Source organism: Gopherus flavomarginatus, chromosome 1 (genome assembly GCF_025201925.1).
Source record: "Gopherus flavomarginatus isolate rGopFla2 chromosome 1, rGopFla2.mat.asm, whole genome shotgun sequence".
Classification (NCBI taxonomy): Eukaryota; Metazoa; Chordata; order Testudines; family Testudinidae; genus Gopherus; species Gopherus flavomarginatus.
In genome coordinates, this window is record NC_066617.1 from 100,668,052 (window position 1) to 100,691,831 (window position 23,780).

Below are 23,780 nucleotides of genomic sequence, written 5' to 3' on the forward strand. Positions count from 1 at the left end.
CTTTTCCCAAGTACATGTCACTGCCTCAGTGCTGTAATTTCACCATCATTTTATGCTGCAATTGGACTCCCTCCAGGCAGAATTCTTGGCCACTGAGTACATAACATCTGTGCAACCTCTTACCCGCTCCCTTGAATTCATTTAATACAAAAGATTTTCCTTCACTTCCATCCTCCATTGCCAGCAAAGTAAGGGGAGAAGGCAGCAAGCAAAGTATTTCAGATGGTGATGGCTATGTATTTATAAAGAAATATTATGGGCCAATGTATAGAATTGGGAATAAAAAGCATTATTTTTTTGCTCTGCAATTTTCTCCTCTATTTAACTCTCCCTGGGTTGAGAATGTGTCTGTCAGCCTAGAATTCCATATGCAGCAACTTGATGAGACCAGATTAGAGAACCTCAAAAAGAGACCAACACCTCCCCCTCAGCTACAGCCTGGCGACAGCATGGACCATCTGTAATCTGTGCAGGTGTTTATACAGTGCTCATCACCGTGGTGTGAGCTGCAACAGGAAGAAGTTTCCCCATCAGCCCTGCTATACACACTTGGGGAATGACACAGACAGTAAAGGGAGGCCCTGCCAGGCTCCCTGGGACTGTGGGAATGTCTCTGTCACTTTAGCCAGGAACCAGAACATCCCCTTCCACCATTGAGAATGGAAGACAACGTGGGCAATAAATATCAATACTTAGGTACGTTAGGGTCAGAATAGGTGACCAGGAGCACAGGCCAGAGCCAAGCCTCCAGGCTGAGCTGCATCCAGCAAACAACTTTTGTATCATGTGTGTTTATGAATTTTATCCTGGGCCGAGTGAGCAATGGACACAGCTTCCTAGCCCAACATCATTTGCACTGGGACCATAAGTCTCCTGGCCTACAGAGTGCTGGGTACAGGGACTCCATTCACACACACATCCTGCCTCACTTGCCATTCCTGAACAAAGGGGTGGGGAAGGAAAACTGGCTCTGAGTGGATGAGCTCTAATGTCCTCGTGCAGTTAATCTGAGGCCTCAGTGCTAGCTCTCGGGTCCTTCCCATGAGCACCAAAGTGCTGTGGCAAACAGGAGAGGAGACAGCCAGTAATGGGCAGTGACATTTATTCAGGAGTTATAACACAGCGGAAACACCCCATGCCCAGAAGCACTGGCAGGCATCTCCTTCCTAGAACAGTCAGAAACTACATCAGAAGCCAGGTACGCCATGCTATATTCCTGCCTCTTTCTCCCCCCATTGAAATTAAACCTCTCACTGCACGGCCTGTGTGTGCAAAGGGTCAGTGCTGCCCCTTTTCTCCTTGTGCTAAGTACAGGCTATCTGGAGAGAGGCAGGGAATCCTCATTTGCCCCCTGGTGACAAGCACAGCTCAACTGCCCTCCCCACCAGTGGCTCTGACAGTAAATCAAACACACAGGCTTGAATCTAGTCAGCGGGTGGGGGTAGGAAGGAAGCGTGAAGCTGCTCAGTTCTGTACTCTCCAGCAGGGGTCAATGTGAGCAGTGCTTAATTTGTATGAAAGAGGTGATGGGGCTCAAGCAATGATTTACTTTCAAAACTGATGCGGCAAGTCCAGAGATGCCGGGCCTAAGAGCTGCCAAGCCTAGCCCTGGCACAAATTAAGCACTGACTGTGACCCTAAAGAAGGGGAATCCTGTGGGCCTGGGGAGATTGCAGGGTGTGGATTACATCCCCTGCAGCAAGTCAGACACACAGGCGGGGGTATCTGCTTTTCTCAGGGGGGATGCAGGCGTGAGCTTCAGAAACGATATTCCAAAACAGAACTTTAAAAACAAAGGCAACAAGTTGAGGGTGAGGAGTGGAGTCGCTGCGACGCTTTCCCCCAGAGGGCTGCCATAAACTACAGTACAAAAATAAAGATTTTCAATGGAAATTAAAAGGCTGGAGTTGATTGTTGGTATCACATCCTGAGGCCTCTGGCTTGTAACAACTAGAAAACGAGAGAGAGAGAAAGAACAAAACAAAAGGCAGAGAGAAATCAAGCATGGAGGAGAAAGGGAGAACAGCACAAATTGAGAGGAAGAGGAAAAGCAAAAAGTGATGAGAGAACAGAAAAGAAAGAGACATGAAAAAGGAGGGAGGGAGAGAAAGAGGGAGGAAGGAAAATCCATGTCAGTAAAAGATACTGACTCAGTGTAATACTTAGGCCCCACAGCTGAGGGCAGAGAGACCCCTAAACAGAGAGCTGGAGAGAGCCTGGCAAATACCAGAGAACCAATGACTCCCTCTAATCTTAGGGGTGTGGGAAGAGGGGTTCAGGAACCTCCAATTTAGCACAAATCCTGAAAGCACTCTAAAAACAGAGAAGCAAGGCTCCTTCCTCCAGGCCTCCTCACCCCCTTCACCACCTCCACCACAGCTAGGGCAGTGAGCCAACGTTCTCTCTCTCTCTCTCTGCCAAAAATTGGGGTGCACTTCACAGAGAGCTGCCTAGTTTCTATTTTCACCCCCCGGAACGCTTACCCTGTCAGAATATGATGGGAAACACCCAGATGGCAAAGGCTGCTTTTAAAGGCAGGGAAATATATGGAAATCTTCATGCAAAATATTCTTTCAGCTATCAGAGGAGGATTAAACAGAAGCTGCTGGGGAAAAGTCCTGTGTGCACATATGCCAGGCAGAAATACAACACTCTCCCCAGCTCCCCCTCTATCTTCTTTGCCCTGGTTCCCATCCCTCTCAATGTCTCACAGCTTTGCTCTTCCTTCTGCTGCCAGAGCCTCTAGTCCAGAACTATAAGGCCTGCTTAAAAAGTCAGACACACACAAAGAGAATCAGAAAAGCACAAAGTAAGGAAAGAATCAACTACTCCCTGCCCCCACCAAAGACCTACAAACCAGGACCAGGTCCATAAGAGGGGAGGAGATGAAAGTCACTCATGCAGAGCTCAGACTCACGTCTGAGAGTGCAGACAGGTACCATACCTGCAGAGGAGGAAGAGTGAGGAGCAGGAGGAGACAGGATCCTGAGCAGGGAGCACACAGGACTCCAGGAGTGGAAGGTGGGAGGGGAGGCAGGAACCTAGGTGCATGAGGAGAGAGAGTGAGGGAAGAGGGGAGTGGAGGGAGGGATTCTTGGGGAAAGAACTGTGTGGAAGGGAGGAAGTAGGAGAGAGGTGACAAGAACCCCACGGGTGGGAAGGAGCAGGAGAGGGAATCTGGACAGGAGAAAGAATTGGCAGAATCCTGAGTAGATTAATTTGCTGCAAATAAAAATAAAAAAATAAAAAATTAAATATAAAGTAGCAGCCATGTGTAACGGATCTTCCGCCTCTACCACTGAGACGTCAGCCCCACTGCATTTCCTGCTCCCTGGAGTGGTTCCCTCAGCCCCGTTCCTAGTGCTTCCCTGACACTAGTTGTGTGGACTCTCACCAGACGGGAACAGACGGCTTTATGGTTGGGTTTTTATTATTATTTTCCTCAGGGATTTGAAGCACCTTTCTCCTCTGCCTCCTCCTCCTCCTGCTCTTCCTCCTCTGGATCCTCCTCTGTGCTCTGCAGCCCAGCATGCAGTACAAAGGGAAGAAAGATCGGCGACATTTGCAAGACCTGCCATGGTGATTCTTGCTCATGCGCAAGGGCTCAAAGCAGCGGCCAGATTTGGGTATAGAGAGGAATGGCCTGAAGACCTTGAGGGTTCAGAGAAATTCAGGCTTCCTCTGGAACCCTGCACGGGGACTGTCCATGGGAATCAGACAGGTACGTCTCCCCACATAGAAATGCAGAGGGTTGTCAGGGACCAATGGATTTTGGTCCTTCCCATGTTGTTTGTGTGTGTCTGTTATCTACCATGAAAGCATGCCCTAAGGGAGTTTCTCCCCTCCCTCTCTGGCCTGATGGTGAGGAAGGCGCCTCCCATTTCCACACACCACAATTCAGTGGAGAAAGCGTTCCTTACTCTCCAGAAAGAGAATATGGTCCTCTAGTCAGCAAATAAAGGTACCTACTGCAAAGCATTATGGGTATTCAGACACCGCTGGGTCTGATGATAGTGACACACTCAGCGTGGGTGGGAAGAGAGATGAGGAGGCAGACTGGAAAGGCATGAGAAGGACAGGGGTACCTTGTTATAGTGATTTGCCACACACACAAGGTCCTGTTCATTAGGAGGTAGCACTTCATGACTCTGAACAAAGGGATAGGCCATGACATTTCACCACCTGCTTAGCCCACCACTGAGGGGGAGGGAGGAAACAGAGAAGAGGCTCTTATGGTGATGAAGACAAGCCATTAACAGGGACGGTGAAGTGCAGGTTGGTCTCACCTTGGCTTTGCGGCTAGGCTCAGAGCTCAGGCCATTGGGTGAGTTGTACAGCTCTTTGGAGACTACGCACAGGAACTCTGTCTGGTCCTCATTCCCATAGTTATAGGATGACCCGATATTCACCAGCTGGAAGTGAAAAAAAATGGAAGTCAAAGATCTCACACATGCTTCACTACATGTCCACTTCTCACTGGGAACCGGGATATGGACAATGCCCTCAGGGAGCATGGAGTCAGATACTTATGTGCTACTCCCATCAAGAAACCAGAGGGCCTGAGGAATAAACAGACGCTGTGACACAGAGAACTGGGGGTGGAGCTGCTGTAACACAAAGCACTGTAACCTCACGCAGATTCCTCCAAGCTCCCCAGAGAAGAGATGGCAGAGAGATGGGATCTACTGGCACTGTACCTGGTGAGTAAACAATACCCAGAGTGGAAGTGGTGTATTCTGGCGCCTTGGTGTTAGAGCATGTTCCCTGTCTCTCCTCTAGCACACAGCTCCTCTTCTAGCCCACACATCCTGCTCTACCTGCTCAAAGCGCCATCCATCTGACATAGTGGAAACCATCTGAGTGAGCTCTTCTTCCTGGCACTGCAGCACCCGGTACACATGCTTCGGAGGCACCTGTGAGGAGAGTGAGGCACGCTGCTGAGGAACTCTGCCTTCACGGCAGATGTTCTGGCAGGAAATTGAGCCAAGTGGTTACGTACCCTCAAAAGATTCTGAATGTTATTCTGTGACAAAAAGCTGATATACCTGTGGCAGGGATTATAAAAATAAGGGCCCTATAACCCAACTTCATATTGCCCTACCCAAAAAGGGGTGGTATGAGAGGACAAAGGTTTCTGTGGGATCACATCTCATGTGTAGCAGTAGAGCACATGGATTAAAAGGATCTACAGTGAGATGAGGAACGGTCCAGCACCCAGCATAGGCCACGCTCATTCTTACAGGAAGTTTGCATTTGTTATTGCTAATGAAAGCCATTGATATAGTGCAAGGGTTCTCAAACCGGGGGTCAGGACCCCTCGGGGTCAGGAGGGCATTACATGGGGGGGGGGGTCGCAAGCTGTCAACCTCCACCCCAAACCCCACTTCATGTCCAGTATTTATAATGGTGTTAAATATATAAAAAAAGTGTTTTTAATTTATAAAGGGATTCACACTCAGAGGCTTGCTATGTGAAAGAGGTCACCAGGATAAAAGTTTGAGAACCTCTGATATAGTGCCATAAATGTCCACTGTGCTCAAGTGTGGAGGCACAGTCTCTGCTTCAGGGAGTTCACAAACTAAGGCAGATAAGACAGAAAGAAACCCAAGTTCGGACATGGGATCACTGCATAAGGAAAGAGACTATGGAGAGATTACTGGTGAAGCAAAGTAGTAACTCTGCTGCAGGATTCCTGAGTGACCCTGGGGAATCCCCCCACAATCTCTCTGTGTTTGTTTCCAATCTGCAAAGTGGGGGTAATAAGCCTGTTTTTCTCCCACCCTTTCTCTTGTCTATTTTGAATGCAGGCTCTTTGGGGGCAGGGACTGTCTCTGATCGTGTTTGTACAGGGTTTGGCACAATAGGGCTCTAATTTCAGTGTGTGTTATGGTAATGCAAATAACAAACAATTTTTAACTCTTATTATTCCTGGAACAAATGGTATTAAAGAGCGATCTGAAGGAAGCAATCACAACCAAAGATGGAGGAGTCATGCCTTAGAGAATTTCCCCACCACAGACATCCCCTCCGCCTCCCACAGCATTAATGCCTCAGTGACTCTCCACCGATATCCCTCTGCTTCCCACAGTGATAGTGCACTAAAAGGAACAGACTAGCTTCTTTCTGGAGTTGCAGGTGCATACAGACAAGGCACCTTCCACCAGCCATCCCCTTCCCACACTGAAATAGCCCCTGCAGCTAATGCCCTGTCTGGAGGATCAGGATATAGCACCCTTCCAGATCAGACAAGCACAGCATCTAGTGCCACCTCTGGGACTTCCATTTTATTTTAACTACAGTGAAAGTTTCCTGCTGGTGGAAGATTTCATGACACAGCATGTATCAGTGGAATCATCCCTGTGTATTTATGTGCCAGCAAACACCTCCCATTTATGTGACAGGGCCAGCTGGGCTGACACACCAGGAATTAAACCAGGAACCTCCAGATCTAAAAGTATTGGCTGCTATAGCTTAAGCTCTGTGGCTGGGGGCTGTAACAACTCATATCCGCTGCAGATAGGCACAGGGATCAGTAACACCCTCCCACCAATGGGTTATTTTTCCATGGCACTTCCCCATTGTCCCTCCCATATTTGACCTCTCTTCTAGCTCTCCATCCCCTCCCCTCCTCCCCCCAGACATCTCTCTCCATTTCCCCTCAGACCTGTGTTACGGTGTAGTTCTTCTCCTCCAGTCTGTCCTTGATTATTCGGATTAAAGGGCCGATGTTATAGAATTCAGCTTCTTCTAGAACCCCTAGAAACACAGAGAGTGTAAAAGACATGGGAATAAGTATTTGTTAGTCCCATTTCCAAGTACTTGGAGCTTCCTGAAGGATAAGCCCCATCTGGCTGCTTCAGGAATTCACATGCCTCCTCGGAGAACACTCTGCCATGGGGAGAAGGGACCTCACAACATCCCACATTAACAGTTCTCTGCTGCCTGGAAGCTCTTACACCTGGGGATTGAATTCAGGCCCCCTTTATTACTGTCCCAAGGGGAGGCGCAGGGGTGACTAACCTGGTTACAATGTCAGGGCTCTACAACTGGAGACAGAACCCTAGTTCTCTGGTTAATGTTCCCAGGATTCATCCTACTGGGAAGTGCACACATATCCCTACACTGGCTGTTATTCCAGGAGGAGGAAACTATCCAGGTTTGCAGGTTATTTTCCCAGGGCAGGTTCAGGGCTCTACCTTTTGGGCACTGAAACCAGGCACCCTGATTATTGACTCAGAGTGTCTATGAATTAGAATGAAATTAGGCCCCTAGCTACATAAGGGCTCATTCTTGTCCTGTTGGTTACTGTCCTGTGGGCTCTGTTCAACAGGGATTAAATCCAGATCCCTCAGTTACTGAGTGCTACCCACTTGGGAGTGAATCCTGGTTGTTGTTGTAGGTATTGAGCCTAGTCTTCTGGTCCCTGTCCTTGGCCTGTTGCTGATCTCTGAATAGCACTTTACCCCAAAGCAGGTAAACAAAGATGTGTGTTTCACTTCATTAACGTACATTAGCTGCATCTGTCCGCTCCCCCAAGACACACATGATGATGTTTGCTAACAGAGAGAGTGTGGGGCACCTTATGGTTCCACAAGGGAGAATGGTGCCTAGGAACCAGCATTCAGTGATTACACAGGTTCCCTCTTGAGATCAGTACATAGACAGGGCAAGCAGGTGAGATTTGTCTGCCCCCAACCATCCCATGTAGGCGTAGGGTACACAGAAAAGTTATACTGGCATTGCTATGTCAGTCGGGTATGTGAAAAAAACCCCACACCACTGACCGACATACCTATGCTGACAAAACCTCTAATGTAGATGCAGTTCTGTCAACGGAAGTGGATTTCCATCAACAAAGCTAACTTTGTTTGCATTGACAGGAAAACTCTTTCTGACAGCATATTCATGCCAGCATAGTCTCCATAGTGTAGACATACTCTGAGATTCCCTCAGAGCTTCTCATTCTCCCACCTCATTGGTCCCCCTCTCATACACTGGGAGAAATGGCATGCTGGGGAGGAAATCAATAATGAAGCATTCTTAGTCACTTACGGCTCAAATCCTGTGGGGCTAACACCAGGGAAGGCCATCCATTACCTACTTGCTAATTCATCAGAGATCCTACTGGGTATCATTACTATAGAATCGATTATAGAATATCAGGGTTGGAAGGGACCTCAGGAGGTCACGTAGTCCAAGCCCCTCCTCAAAGTAGGACCAATCCCCAGATCCCCCTCAAGGATTGAACTCACAACCCTGGGTTTAGCAGGCCAATGCTCAAACCACTGAGCTATGCCTCTCCCTCTAGCCATACCTTTCCCAGCCCCAGTGACAAAAGCTTCATGCTCCAAATAGTGGAACACTAACAAGGAAAACAGTGTGCACAGGGTTGAATCAGCATGGGTTCACCCTATCATACCATCACTAGCGACAAGGGGAAACTCCAGCAAGCCTTTTCTCCCAACTCTCATTCATTTTATTGTATGATAAATGGAGCACAAAGAGTTCCCTGAGATGAGGGCTCCAAAGATAGCTGTCTCAAAAATCCTAGCACAGGGGAGGGGGCCTGCCACTTGAGGGAGATTTTTTAGAAAGCAGAACTGGTTATGGTCAGAGGACACTGGGGTTAACAGCACCTACTGTAACCCACCTCTAAGAGAGGGATTGAGAGTTAAGAGGGAATTTTCTGGGTTCAACACTCACCCTCCTCAGCCATGTCTTTATTCAGTACCAGCTTGCCATGACGGAGGAAATTCAGGATGGGTCCAAAATATGTGGGGTCCCGGTCTATAAGGTATGCACCAGTCTCATCCTAACAATAGATAGAAGCCATGATGGGAAGAACCCAGTGGGGAAACTTACCACTGCCCCTAACTTCTCTAGACAACAGACTTTAATAAAACAAGAACTGTAGTAATCCTGGTTTATACTTCTGTTGGGGTGATCAGACAGCAGGTGTGAAAAATCAGGATGAGGGTAGGGGGTAATAGGATCCTATATAAGAAAAAGGCACCAAAATCAGGAATGTCTCTATAAAAATCAGGACAACTGGTCACCCTAATTTCTATAGCTCCTTTGGTCCAGTGAACGGGACTGAAGGTGAGGAAACCTGGGTCCTTTTGGCTGTTGATTTTAGGGAATTCACTTAAACTTTCTGTGCCTTGTTTTCCCTGTGAAAAATGGGGATAATGATTAGTGCTGGTAAGGAAACAGTTTTCCAGTCTTACGAGAATTTTTGTGATTTCAATAATTTTTTCCACCCTGAATTGGGATGAAAAGGCAAAATCCCAAAACGAAAAAAAAAATTGTCACTGAAAAATTCAAAAAGAAAAGCATTCAAACCAGAGAGATCAAAACATTTCAGTTCAATTTTGACTTTGTCATTTAACATTTTTCACCTTAAAATAACTTAAATTTCAAACCAAAAATAATTTTAATCCAAAACCCAGAATTTTCCATTTAGAAAATGTCAAAATGGGACATTTCAAAAAGTTCAGAGCATTTCCCGTCCCCCCAGCCCCTCAACAGGATATTCATAAAAATGGACACTTTCCCAGGAACAGTTTTGGTTTTGATGAATCAGCATTTTCCAAGGAAAAACCATTTTATCAAAAAATTCCTGACCTGGTCTAATGATGATATCTACACTTGCCTTCGTAAAGTGATTTGAGAGCTACATATTAAAAGTAGCATATAAAAGTGAACTTTAGGATCCCAAACTACTTCCCAAACTACATGCATATAATACCACAGAAAAGCAGCCACTTCTAGGATGGAAGGCTGCAGCCAGCTAGTACACATCACACTGAAAAACAGTAGGGAGAAATTATCAGAGGGGTAGCCGTGTTAGTCTGGATCTGTAAAAGCAGTAAAGAATCCTATGGCACCTTATAGACTAACAGACGTTTTGGAGCATGAGCTTTCCTGGTGAATACCCACTTCGTCAGATGCATGTAGTGGACATTTCCAGTGGCAGGTATATATATGCAAGCAAGCTAGAGATAATGAGGTCAGTTCAATCAGGGAGGATGAGGCCCTCTTCTAGTCCCTGATTGAACTGACCTCATTATCTCTAGCTTGCTTGCATATATATACCTGCCCCTGGAAATGTCCACTACATGCATCTGACGAAGTGGGTATTCACCCACGAAAGCTCATGCTCCAAAAAGTCTGTTAGTCGATAAGGTGCCACAGGATTCTTTGCTTCTTTTAGTAGGGAGAAGAGACATATTGGAGAGCAAAAGGGGTTAAACCTGTTCTCTCATTTAAAGTACCCTAGGACTTTTAACATTCAGGCAGAACCTTGTTATAGCTCTCATCCTAAATACACATGCAGAGCAAGCTGCACAGTACTCTCAATTTATCTCCCTTGAAAGATCAAAGGGCTGAACTGATCCAGCTGGGGTCTGAGGTCCTCGGTATTTCACCCCTGAGGTGCAGACCCCCAAGCCTTTCCTATATATAATATGATTCTATAAGGTTAGCAGAGAGATCCAAGAATAAAAAGATGTGATGTGGACTCTGGTCTCAGCAGGGCGTCTACCTCTTCAGCCTGTATGGGGAGGAGGAGAATGGAAGAACTGCTCTGTGTAAGCTGGGAAGCTTGTCTGGTGCAATTAAAAATATATGTCACCTGCCTTGTCTCTGTGATGGGAGGCTACTTATTTTGTGTCTCTATATGGTAACGCCATGTCTCTTCTCAGACCTGAGTCCCACCCACGTAGCTGGGCATGTCACAGTGGGAGAAAGGGGGGGGCGCCTCTTGTGAGGCTGGTGCAAAGCGTCCCAGACAGCTGGTGTGAGGAAGCAGAGGAGACGGGTGCTGTGTGTGCCACACGGCATCGGGGTGGCAGGCCTGTTTGGTCCCCACCATTAAGCCAGAAACTCCCCCCATTCCCCAGAGGGGACGGGCCAACCCCCCCAAGAGGCTCTGGCTGGATGGAACGCCGGGAGTGAGTTCCCGGGGGGACAGGGAAGGGATCTCACGCCAATTACCCCTGGCCCTGTGCGCGCCGTCCATCAGTCCGGCTCTCCAGCTCCCTCTTGATCCCGCACTAGGACCTCGCCTTCCCCGCCGGGGCTAGCTCCTCCCAGCCTGGCCTGCGCCGTGCTTTGATCCCACCCCGGTCAGGGCTCCGGGCCCCCCCGCTCGGCACACCGCAGCCACAGACACACAACCCAAGGCGGGGCGGCCAGCAGGCGCCAGCTCGCCGCTTACCCGGTCTGACTGCAGCTCCTCCCCCTGGCACAAGCGGCAGAGGAACGATTTCTGCTCCCGGCACAAGGTCTGCCTGGTGGTGAGGAAAACCGTGCCCCCGACGTTCAGCCGGACCCACTTAGCCCGGCTGCTGTTTGCGGGCTGCGGCGGGTGGCTCTCCCAGCTCGAAGACACCCTCTCTGGAGCCTGCGTTTCCTCCCCTCCTTCCATCCTCATCTCTCCCTCTCCGTCTCTCCCAAGCTGAAGACGCCACTGCAGGTGAGGGCACTGGAGGATTCTGGGATCTGTAGTTTATCTGGTGCTCTCCACCCCAGAGGTAGCTGCATTTCACTGGGGCTCAATGTGAGTAGCTATGGGATCCCCAAATCCCAGGATAATGGGGTTTGCCCAGGGGCCTTTCTCTGGTCACCACTGTTCAGCTGATAGCTGTAGAGTACTTTGAAATAATATAAACCCTATTAATTACCATATTACATCTTTGCAATTGGTAACCAAAGAATCCTGGGAGCTGTAGTTTTGCATGGCCCAGTCTCCCTACACCAGGATCTGCAGTGTAATCTATGCCACCATTGCTGCTGCAGGTGCTAGAGGATTCTGGAAACTGCAGTTTACACACCTCCAGAGCTGGCTGTGCAGGCAGCGGTGCTTTGGGTTGAGGAGAAAACTGCTCTGTGCTCATGCTGGATGTGGCTAACTCTTCTAGTGCTGAACCAGACAGATCTCTTCCATGTTCTCCCTTTGCCCAGCAGGGTGTCTAACTATCATAACATTCACTTCTCTGTTATTGCAGAAAAACACTCAGAGGATTTGGATGATTTCTGTTACTGAGACTATGTGGGTGCTCATGGGTGTAGGGGACCAGTGTCCAATATCAAAGCCCTGTTTTTGTTGTTTTTTTTAACTTATCCGCAGTAATAATCACCTAGTCAGTAAGTTTTCCCTGTAGTTGCTACCCCACCACCAACTCTAAACTTGCCTTGCATAAACCTCCCTTTCCTGGATGGGTGTCTCTATGTTCATTCAGTCCCAGGCCTTGCCCTCCACCCCCATCCAGGGGATTAATTCATTCACAACACCTGCCTCGGTCTCTTCTGAGTGCCCCATTTGGGAGGGGCGGGTTGAGAAGGAAGAGAGGGTGCCCTTTTGGAAGTCAAGTTGCACATGATGCCTGACCCAGCTGAAACACAAATGCTTTATCTATTCACCCAACCATGCTTCTACTGCACCCAACAGCAGTCACCTGACTTATTAACTGCAGTCACCTTTGCCAACATTTCAAACAGTATTCACATTAGGCAGAAAAATGCGGGTAGCTTCCCTCCTGAAGGCGGACACTAGCCCAAAGCCACCCTCCCAAACAGGCACCTGACCCTTTTCTGCCAGGGCAATATCCATAAAGTGCAGTGCTGAAATGTAGACACACCTCTATTAACCTTACAGTCAGGTCTTTTCTTGAGTTATCTTCACTGCCCTCCCCCCCTCCCCTTATTTTTATTCCATTTAGGGAGCTAATGCTCTGGTACAATTCAGTCCCCTTATGCCATAGAGGGGGGCATAAGGCAACAACTTTCCTCACAGGTGAGTAACTCTGGAAAACAGAGCCAGCCTATGCCACTCCCTTTACAGGCCCCCATGTAGGGGGTGTGCTGGGGGTAGGAGGGAGCATGGCTGGAATATGCTGCCCTCCAGCAGCTGAAAATAGCTAAGTAGGCCCTAGGCCACCACTGCAGCTGAGTGTAAATTTGAAAAGCCTTGAGTCTCCTCTAATTTACAGCAGGAGACAGATAGGCAGGCCCCTGGATGTATAAAGAATATAAACTGTAGATGGCTTAGTCACTTTTGCACGCCTGCTCCTTATCTCTATATGGCATATCTTGGTTAGAGTGGAGACTCAGGCCCAAAGCCTTATTGTCTGTCATTATTTTCCTCTGATTCCATTCACCCACCCAATCTCCTTTTCCTCCATCTCTTTCCCCACTTTTCTCCACCCCACTTCCTACCCATGTCTTTCCTCCTACAGCATGCACCAGGGAAGGTCTTTAGTCTTAGCATGAGTTCTTCTGTCAGCATTGGTCTGTTTGTTACCCAGACTTCAGGACTTGGCCCACCCACAAGAATTAAGTCATCATGGGAGGAAGGGCAAATGGTTAACCCCTAACCCAGCCCAGCTGCTCCCTGGGAATTGATCAGGAGACAAACACCCCCTTGCCCATCTCTCTCTTCAGGCTGTTTAGAATAATGGGTGTTATGATCAACAGAGACCTTTCTTTAATCAAATCTATTGAAGCCACTGTGCTTGTACAGGTGTAACCCAGAGCAGATCAACTCTCCAAATGCACTGAATCAATACCCCTGCTATTGTTTGCTGGGGGAGATTTTCAGCGACAAGATTTAAGGCGGTGGCCTTGTGAAAATGACTGCCGTTATGGGTAGTTCTTCCCTAGGGCTTCAACTCAGCAAGGTATTGAAGCACATAACTAATTGTAAGCACATGAACAGTCCCGTGGAAGTACCTGAAGAAGACCTCTGTATAAGCTCATCTCTCTCACCAACAGAAGCTGGTCCAATAAAAGCTATTACTTCACCTACCTTGTCTCACTAATATCTTGGGAACAACACTGCCTACAGTGGGAGTACTCTCTCGTGCCTAGTGTAAGGATCATGCTGAATTGGAGTGTGGTATCTGAAAGTCACACAATTGCATGGCTGCAGACTGAAACAAACAGAGAGGTATGCTGCCCTTCCTTAGTTGATCCACAGGGGTCTCCCAGGGAAACTGAAATATACCTATCAAGGAGGAAACAAATACTGCATTCACTTCATCAGAAGAGCTTCTTTCACAGAGAATAAGAGTATGTCTACACTGGAAGTGTAATTTGCCACCTGGGTAGACATACCTGCACTAGCTGTGATCGAGTTAGCACACTAAAAACAGCAACATAGCTGCAGCCGCATGAACTGCATATCAGCCCCAAGCATGATCCAGTCTGAAACTGCAGGTATGTCCTTGGGCCAGCTCCTCACGACGATGCAGCTACACTGCTGGTACAGGTATGTCTGTGGGAGCTGGATTTTACATCTCCAGCTCCACTGTAGTTATATGCTGGTTGCACGTAGCTGTGCTAATTAAACACTCCCTGTGGAGGGATACAGAGCAAGATGCCTCGGTGAGTGGGGAAGGAGAAACCCCAGCTATACTGTCCTGGGCTCTGTTCTGGAGAAAAACCTTTAAACTCATTAAATATTTTTATTATGTAACCTTTGAATTAGATACTTAAAAGAAACATGATTTCAAGTTCCCCAGGAACAATGGTGGATGCAAAACTGGCTGAGAACAAATCAGAGTCCAAATATGAGGAGAAACCTAAACTGCTCCTCCACTCATCTTCCTTGTTAAGTGTCCAACCAGGAGAGATCATCCAAGCTGATGAGTACAGCCTGAATCAATTATTCCACCATCCCATGACAAGTGCTTCCCCTCAACCCAGTAAGATGCTGTAAAAAGGCATTTTCCATGCCCAGAAAAATGAGGGATGGGGTTAGTGGGTGAGAAGGGGGAGGGGAGTAGGGGAAGGGGCTAGAACCATGTATGTTTAGATTTGTCACCCAAGACCACTATGATTTGAAAACAGGAAAGGCTAAGACCATCTCCCAAACCCTGTTCCAAGGCAATTTGTCTGCACTGCGGGGGCAGAGGCATTGCTTCAGAGGGTCTTGCCTTTACCCTCAGAGATGACCTCTCCAGGCCGTGCCCGCATGTACCACTCCACCCAGGCACCATCGTAGACAGCCACATCTGGCTTGCCACAGAGGTATGCCCCCAGGGCCACATGGCAGGCAGTGACTCCTGAGCCACATGTGGCTACCACTGGCTTTGAGAGGTCCACTTTCTTCTCCTGGAATAAGCTGCGGATTGCCTCAGGGGTCTTCTCAAAGCCAGCTTCTGTGAGGAAATCCAAGAAGGGGATGTTCAGGGAGCCAGGGATATGACCAGGCTCAATTCCTGGAGGAAGAGGAAGGAGACCAACACAGATAGGAGTTAATCTTTACATCACAGAGGGTTCCACCGCACAACCCCTCCTTGACTACCCTCCAAACATACTCGTGCCACGGCAGCCCTCCCTCTACAGCCACTGCACAAGGTTATGTGAGGGTTAATATCTGTACCTTTGACCACAAAGCATCATATCAAAGCTAAATATTATTAAAGGGATGGGGTGTAGGAGCTACCTTCTCTTCCACCTCCCCAGGTCCCTGAGAGATTGAGTGCACTGCTGCCTCTGAACCACAGGACTCCACATTCATACTAAAATACAAAGCTTTCTTCAATTCTTGTATGAACGGAAAATCACTTTCTGGGGTGCAGCTCTAACAGCTAGGGGTGGGGATGGGAGCACCCTCTTTCAGCCACATGTATTAGTCACAGTGTATGCAACACCCCTTCTGTCTGCCTGATTTGAAACTCAGCTGTGGCAACAGATGAATCAGCTGAGAGGAGAGATGGTTGTAGGGTGAAAGCAAGGAATGGGACTCAGCAAATCTTATTTCTATTCCTTCCTCTGCTACAGACTTCCTGTTTGACCTTAGATGTGTATCATAACCTCAGTGTGCCTCAGATTCCCAGCAGCACAGCAGCTATAATAATCCTTTCCTTCTCCCACCATTTGTCTGCCTCTTTTGTAAACTCTTTGTGGCAAGGCTGTCTCCTGTGTGTTTATACAGCACATATCAGAATCAGGCCCTCTATGCTCTACCATAATACAAATCATATATACAGTAAATCTGGTTGTCAGATGGAGAACTTCACTGCCAGGATTCAAGTCCTCATGGCTTACTGCTGACACAGATGCTGAACTAATTAACATCTTGTGTTTAGTGTCATAAGGCCTTGCCCCATGGTGAATGTGTTTTAAGCAAGCATTTGCAGCAGCATAAGGAGAACAGAACAGTGGGAGTGGCAAATAGACATAGGTAAGCAGAGACAGCAACCACAAAGAGGGATCGATATCAGCCAAGCATCCTCCTCTTGAAACTCATCTTTGGAAAAAGTGAGTTTCCAGCTTCAATCTTCAGCTGGGAACGAGAGTCATGTTTCTGGGTTTGTGCCTTAAATGGACACCATGTTTGTTACAGTGATGGCTAAGCAGAAGTGTTACCTTCCCTGGGCTCTGCCTCCGTCCCTCTGAACCGCCCTGAAGGGCGAGCATCAACCAGCTGAAAGCGATGTGACTCTATGTTCTCCTCTATGTCCTCATGGGTCTTCACCAGTGACTTGTCCAGGGAGGCATGGAACTCCACAGGAACTGCTCGGTTCTTGCCAGAGCTCAGTGGGTATCCCTCCCGCTGCCAGTTCTTCAGCCCACCATCCAGAAGGGAGACGGCATGGTGCCCAAAGACCCGGAACATCCACCAGACACGGGGAGCAGAGAAGAGACCCTGATCACTGGCATCATACACAATCACATGGGAATCGTTCCCCACACCCAGCTTGCCCACATACTCCGCAAAGTCATCCGCACTGGGCAGCATGTGGTCATATGGTGACGTGCGGTCACTGCATACGTCGATGTCAAAGAAAGCAGCACCAGGGATGTGGCGCTCCTCAAACTCAAGCCGGGGGTCACGCTTCATCTTCGGGAGGTACCAGGATGCATCCAGGATCTTCACAGCCTGCCCAGCCTGAGGGGATTTGATGGTTTCTGAGAGCCACTTAGCTGACACCAGTGCCCGATAAAGGAACTGTTGAGACATTGCTCCTGAGTCCTGGCCAGATTCAGACAGTCTCTGGGGTTTCCTGAAGGGGGAAAAAGTCAGGAATTAGTGACAGAAGATATTAGGGTGAGCTACTGGGGAAAAAAAGGGACTAGAGTTCTTTGAGGGAGGAATTGTCTTTTGTTCTGTGTGTACAGCACCTTGCACAATGGGCTCCTGAGCACTACGGTAATACAAATAATAATATCAGAAGAAAAGAACTTGGGCCCCAGGTTACAGAATACAACCCCACCTCTGCTTCACTTTGTGCAAACCTGGGTAAAGTCAGCTCTGTTGTAACACCACTGGGGCGACATCAGAAATCAGTTTGGCAGTCCAGAGATCATGAAATGAGCTCAGTTAAAGACAGAGAGAGAAATCTAGGGAGAGGAACACCTGCAGAGCCTGCCTGACACCAGGCTGAGTCAGCTGCACATGGCAGGAACCTGAATTCAGAATCAGGAAGAGAAAACCCTGTGTGTGAGGCACCCTGGCACTATGCCTCTTGGGCTAGAGAGCTGTATCTATCAGAGCCACCACTCTGAACCTCACAAAAGGGAGCTCGGCACAGCTGGGTCCCGAGTTCTGAATTAAGGACTGCCACCACTCCATTAAAAATGCTGTTCACTTCCCTGGGTCCAAGTTTTGCTGCTACACACTCTGCCAGCACGGTGACTTTCCTACAACTCCCTGCCCCACAGGCGCATGAGAGGAAAGCACAGCTTTGGGAAGGGTCCTTGCCTCCGCGACAGGCTGAGAACTCCAGGCAGAGAAAGGGTTGTCCCCTAGGACCTGGCTGAGCCAGCAGCATCCCCCTGCCCCTACGGTACTGGTCCCTGGGTTCCCACTGCCAGAGGTGGAACACAGCAGCAGAGAGGGATGGCTGGTGGCCACTCAAGGCCACTCCCCTGCCTGACCAGCCCCTACAAGGCACTAACTGCCCTGGATACCCCCCCATCAGATTCTAAGGGACAGTGTCCGCTCAGGGCTGCAGCGGAAAGCGTGCCAGCAAGGCCTGGCACGGCCTCCTTCCAACCCAGAGCCTGGGGATCAGTGCAACCACTCCCTGCCCACGAGCGGAGCAAGGGAGTCCCGGGGGCCGCTGAGCCCAGGAGCCCGCAGAAGTTCCTGCCCTCGCCCCTCGAGGGAGGGGCTCCCGTCCAGCAGGCTACTGCCCATACCTCCGTGCCCCTCCCGGGTCGCTGCTGCTCGGCCGGGTGACTGACATGCGCCCCAGGGCACCGCCCCCTCCACGCGTTCGCTCCGGGGAGGAGACAAGCGGCACCTCCCACCCGGCTGTCCAGTGGGGGGGGGGGGGGGGGAAGGGCTGCCCGTGCAAACCAACCCTGAGGAGGCCGGGACAGCGCTGGGGACGGATGGGACCCTACGCACCAGCCCTCCCAGCGCAGAGCCAGCCCGCAGCAGCGCCCCTCGGCTCCCAGCCACCAGCGGGTAGGGTTGCCGGAGGGGGTGGCCCAGCTCAGCACTTTCCTGGGAAGGGGGGGTGTTTCCACCCCCCTGCAACAATGGTCCGGGCCGCCTGCAAGGCGAGAAGGAAATGAACCAAACAGGCATTTAGTAGCCAGGGTGCGGCGCCGGGCGCTGCTGAGTCACGGAAATAAATGGGTCTCGATTGAAATGCAAAGAGAGCGAGGCGCTGCTTGCCAGAAATCCCGCGCTGGGGGGCTCCCCCCTGCTAGGGGAGCCCTGCATGGGGGCGTTTCCCACAGGGGATTTAGTACTGAAGGGTTTCTATGAGGCGAGTGGGGCTGGGAGCTGCTCTTCCATCACCAGGATTCTTCCTAGCGCAGGAGGACTTTGTGTCCAGCGGTTTCCTTCATTAGGAGGGAGTCTTCTGGGCTTGCTGTGTAGTGACATGCAAGCTGGTCTTTAGCTCACTTACCTTACACCCTCTAACTCCGGAATCAGCAACCTTTCAGCAGTGGTGTGCTAAGTCATCATTTACTCACTCTAATTAAGGTTTTATGTGCCAGTAATACATTTTTAATGTTTTTAGAATGTTTATAAGTCTATAATATATAACTACTGTTGTATGTAAAGTAAATACTTTTTTTAAATGTTTAAGATGCTTCATTTAAAATTAAAATGCAAAGCCCCCCAGACCGGTGGTCAGGATCTTGGCAGTGTGAGTGCCACTGAAAATCAGCTCATGTGCCACCTTTGGCACACGTGCCATAGGTTGCCTACTCCTGCTCTAACTGATCCCAGAGTCCTAGCTTTCTGCAGAGCCCCTTACGGTTTCTTTCGTGGGGAGACAAGATGGGTGAGATAGGTTGAGAGCCACTGCCATAAAAGATACTTTCTGGACTCCTGTAATCTTGTCTGGAGTCTCATTTGACTAGCATACCCCCAAGTTACACGTAACTTCACTGTTTGCCAGAAGCTGGAAATGGGCGACACAATGGATCACTTGATAATTGCCTGTTCTGTTCATTCCCTCTGAAGCACCTGGCATTGTCCACTGTTGGGAGACAGGATACTGGGCTAGACAGACCTTTGGTCTGACCCAGTATGGCCATTCTTATGTTCTTAAAAACTACTTGTTTACAAAATCAGACATAAAAACACAAAAGTGTCGCAGCCACTGTTACTGAAAAATTGCTCACTTTCTCATTTTTACCATATAATTATAAATCAATTGGAATATAAATATTGGTATAAAGATTTTGCTTGCATATATATACGTGCCTCTGGAAATTTCCACTACATGCATCCGACGAAATGGGTATTCGCCCACGAAAGCTCATGCTCCAATACGTCTGTTAGTCTATAAGGTGCCACAGGACACTTTGCTGCTTTTGCAGATCCAGACTGACACGGCTACCCCTCTGATACTTGACTGTTTTATGAGACCAGCTTCTGTCTGAGAGAGAGACAAGCTTTCCAGCAACACAGAGTTCTTCTGGTACCAGTAGCTCAAAAGCTTGTCTCTCTCACTAACAGAAGTTGGGTCCCATAGCAGATAGTACCTCACCCACCTTGTCATTCTAATATCCTGGGACCCTTATGGATACAACACTTCACAGTTTCTTCTTTGAGATTTGCCCTTTGCCCTAACACCGATTTAGCCAGTCATCTGACTGCGCTGTTAATGACTCTGGAGTCTGGTTTCACCTTGTTACCTCCCTCCCACGCCGTCAGGGTTTCAGATTTATGCCCCACAGGAGGCTGAAGATGGTTCCTTATTCCCAGTTCCTTACTGGTGGTACCAGCTCCTTAGTCATGGTTTCCAGCTCCTTATTCAAAGGCCACAATTATTTAAAATATATCAGGGTAAGAGTAAATGTTTAGAAATGACACCAAATTAATGTGATGGAATGTGATAAAGATACATTAGTTAATTATTAATTACATAAGCAAATAAGCTGGTATTTGACTGACTGAACATGACCAACTAAGTCTCCAGTCACCTGAAGTGACATGTGCCTGTGACTGACAATCTGTTCTGAAAAAACAATGAGGAGTCCGGCGGCACCTTAAAAAGTAACAGATTTATTTGGGCATAAGCTTTTGTGGGTAAAAAACCACTTCTTCAGATGCATGTTCTGAAGGAGCTGGGACAGGCTGCTGCCTGACCCATAATGTAGTTCCTGCACCTTATGCTGCTACATGTCATAGTCCAGCCCACTACTATCTTGTAAACAGGGTTTGAATAAAGATCTGGGATTTGACTGTCTGCACATGACAAAATAAGTCTCGGGTCACCCCAAGTGACATGTCTCTATGACCGTCGGACTGTTCTGAAGGAGCTGGGGCATGCCGCTCACTGACCTGAAGTGTTCTTCAGCAGTTTGCTGCCACACGTCATGCTCCCACCCCATTTCCATTTTGTACATGGAGTTTGAATAAGGAGCTGGGGCTTGACAGGCTGTACATGAGAAAATACATCTTTGGGGTACCCCGAGTGATACATCCCGGCAACCGTCAGGCTGAAGAAGCTGGGGCGTGTCATTCATTGACCTGAAGCTTTGTTCTTGTTCAGTAAGATGTCACATCTCTACCTTACTTATATTTTCTATATGGAGTTTGAATAAGGAGCTGGGTTTTGACAGGGTGTACCTAACAAAATAAGTCTCAGGACACCCCAGGTAACACAGCCCCTCCACTGCTAAACTGGTCTGATGGATTTGAGACATGCAACTCCTTGACAAAACTTTTTGTATGAGAAAAATTGTGGCTCATATCACCAGCCCTCTTCCCCACCCCCCAAACACCTATACACCTTTCAGAAGGGAATGGGAACAGGAATGGTAAACAGGGCCATTTCAGAAGGTGAATATGTGGCTCCTATGCTTGCAGTTACAGGGACTTGGTGACTGCTGTGTTTGTTCCATCTGTTTGTTCTCAATCAGGGTTGTGTGGCTGGGCTATGTGCCCCTGAACTGCCTAGGTGAGACAGATCTGTTTGGGTCTCAGTGAGGGCTCGGTGGCTGGATTTTGAACAGAACTAGTGTTTGACATCTGAGTGGTTATTCCCTCCCTGTTTGCAAAGGAGGTAGCTGAACAGTGAGGTTTAATATATATCAATTGCCAGGTGAACAGGAGTGACAAACCAGATAAATCTGAGTGGGAGTTTACAGAGGGATTGTGAAACCAGTTTTAGGTATGTCTTTACATAAGGTAGCAGATTGGGATGATAAGGGAACAACTGCTGTGACTTGCATTGGATGTGCTATGTTTTCCTCTCTGCTGGAAGGCACAATAGATTTATCTGAGGCAATGAAGACTTCTTGGACAACCAGATTCAGAAATTATTGTCACAGACACCACAAGGTGATAAGAGTCTTGGAGAGAGTAGAAACCAAAGAGGCAGTCTGTGACCAAGAGGGGAAAGAGAGTTAGGAGGCATTCAGCCCAATGAGAAATATCAAAATGTTTTCAGATAGAAAATCCACTATAGAAGAACTTTTTCTCTGTTGAATGGAACAGAAAGCTACAGAGGACATACCTGATGCGTGTCCTTACAATATGAGAAGTAGCTACCAAGAGAGGTTCTTCAGCCATCCTAAGAATGCAAATAATCATCATCAGCGACTTCATATTAAAAAGAGCAGACAGAAAATTAAGCAAGGGGCAGAAGGACAATAGGACGATGTGCTGGCTCCCTGGAATGATGATGTGAGAGGTAACTACAGAGTTAGACAGGTTTATGAAGTTGTCTGGCAATTGATGATGATACACATTGGAACCCATCACAAGCATCACATGGAACTACCCAGATTATAGAAGACCTTAGACATCTTGGAAGCGAGTGGAAGAAAAGGAATGTTTAAGTGATCTTCTTGGAGATCGTACTGGTCCCATGAGTGAGAGAAGGCAGAAAATACTGGAGGTGAATTGTTGGCTGCATGGTTGGCGTGAAGCTGAAAGTATTGGTTTTGTTGAACCTTTCAGTGGGAGAGAGGTCTTACAGACAGGATGGGCTGCATCTCACAGGTAGGGAGCTAACCTTCTCGAATGCAGATGAACTGGAGCAGCTAGGAGGCCATTAAACTACCAATGCAAGGGGAGGGTGCTAAGGAGGCAAATGCAGTATAAAAGTTCAGACTTGACATTGTGAAAAAATTGGACCGATGTGGAAAAGAACGCAAAGAGAAGACATTTTTCAATTGCTTATATCTCAGTGCTAGGAGTCTGGGGCCTGGTCCACACTACGCAGTTAAATTGATTTAAACAGCGTTAAATCGATTTAACGCTGTACCCTTCCACACTACAATGCACTTTAAATCGATTTTAAGGGCTCTTTAAATCGATTTCTGTACTCCTCCCCAACGAGAGGAGTAACGCTAAAATCGATATTACTATATCGATTTAGGGTTAGTGTGGACGCAGATCGACATTATTGGCCTCATTCTTTTACAGTAGCTACCCACAGTGCACCGCTCCAGAAATTGACGCTAGCCTAGGACCATGGATGCACACCGCCGAATTAATGTGCCCTAGTGTGGACGCATAAAATCGATTTTATAATATCAGTATTATAAAACCGGTTTTAGTTAATTCGAAATTATGCTGTAATGTAGACGTGCCCTGGGTAAGGAGTAACAGGAAGTAGAAATTCTCAATGATGAGAAAAAAAATTATATAATTGGCATTACTGAAGCCTGGTGGGACAATTCACATGACTGGTTATAACCTATTTCGGAAGTCTAGAGTTGGTAAAAGAGGTGTATGCCTTACAGTGAGAGACTTAGAGAACTTGGTCTGTTTAGTGTATCAGAAAGAAGATTGGGAAGTGACTTGATTATGGTGTTTAAATACCTTCACATTAGAGGCCTGCACAGGCCTAAGTTTTAAGCCTGACTGGACTTGGACTCTGAGTCCAAGAGGGTCAAGTCATTTTCCAACCTAATCCCAACCCCTTGAACCTGAGACAGCACCATCTCCTGTGACCTGTCCACGTGGTTGACACGAGTGCTGTGACTGCTTTGCACGCTCACTCTGCAGCACATACAGTGCAGCAGGGTGGTGGAGACCGGCAGGAGCGAGGCAGGCAGGGACAGAAAATGGGGAGCGGAGCTGACCCAACCCAAGCCCAAGAGGATCGGGTTGTTTTCCAGTCTGACCTGATCCAAACCTGACACTTCTCATTGGATCCCATTGGGTTTGGGTCAGGTGCAGGGCTCTACTTCACATGGACAAAATATTCAGTACTAAAGGGCTCTTTAATCTAGCAGAGAGAGGCAGAACAAGAACCAATGGCTGGAAGCTGAAGCCAGACAAATTCAAACTAGAAATTAGTCACACATTTTTACCAGTCAGGATGATCAACAATTGGAACAAACTACCA

The 23,780-nt window shown here is 48.1% G+C and overlaps 2 protein-coding genes and 1 long non-coding RNA gene across 9 annotated transcripts; 1 reads left to right on the forward strand and 2 right to left on the reverse strand.

Annotated features, from left to right (window-relative positions):
- Nucleotides 1-1,611: 1,611 nt before the first annotated feature.
- KCTD17 (potassium channel tetramerization domain containing 17) lies at nucleotides 1,612-11,510 on the reverse strand. Of its 6 annotated transcripts, none has more exons than XM_050927254.1 (6): nucleotides 11,219-11,510; nucleotides 8,704-8,812; nucleotides 6,665-6,756; nucleotides 4,818-4,913; nucleotides 4,287-4,412; nucleotides 1,612-1,950 (listed from the first exon to the last, which is right to left on the reverse strand). In XM_050927254.1, the coding sequence occupies exons 1-6, from the start codon at nucleotides 11,432-11,434 to the stop codon at nucleotides 1,921-1,923; spliced, it is 669 nt and encodes a 222-aa protein (XP_050783211.1). In that variant the 5' UTR covers nucleotides 11,435-11,510; the 3' UTR covers nucleotides 1,612-1,920. The 6 variants fall into 6 exon arrangements, 5 of the variants coding, with proteins under 5 accessions (XP_050783211.1, XP_050783231.1, XP_050783221.1 ...); XM_050927274.1 differs by lacking the exon at nucleotides 11,219-11,510 and adding an exon at nucleotides 10,996-11,193 and having other exon boundaries at nucleotides 1,612-3,222; XR_007770090.1 differs by lacking the exon at nucleotides 1,612-1,950 and adding an exon at nucleotides 3,407-3,517 and having other exon boundaries at nucleotides 4,086-4,412.
- Nucleotides 11,372-13,802, forward strand: LOC127036567 (uncharacterized). Its single transcript, XR_007770180.1, has 2 exons — nucleotides 11,372-11,476; nucleotides 12,009-13,802. It is a non-coding gene; the product is annotated as an uncharacterized LOC127036567 (long non-coding RNA).
- A 643-nt stretch (nucleotides 13,803-14,445) lies between these two features.
- Nucleotides 14,446-18,544, reverse strand: MPST (mercaptopyruvate sulfurtransferase). Of its 2 annotated transcripts, none has more exons than XM_050927102.1 (3): nucleotides 18,315-18,544; nucleotides 16,375-17,012; nucleotides 14,446-15,221 (listed from the first exon to the last, which is right to left on the reverse strand). In XM_050927102.1, the coding sequence occupies exons 1-3, from the start codon at nucleotides 18,542-18,544 to the stop codon at nucleotides 14,923-14,925; spliced, it is 1,167 nt and encodes a 388-aa protein (XP_050783059.1). In that variant the 3' UTR covers nucleotides 14,446-14,922. The 2 variants fall into 2 exon arrangements, with proteins under 2 accessions (XP_050783059.1, XP_050783053.1); XM_050927096.1 differs by lacking the exon at nucleotides 18,315-18,544 and adding an exon at nucleotides 18,151-18,242.
- Between the last annotated feature and the right edge of the window lie 5,236 nt (nucleotides 18,545-23,780).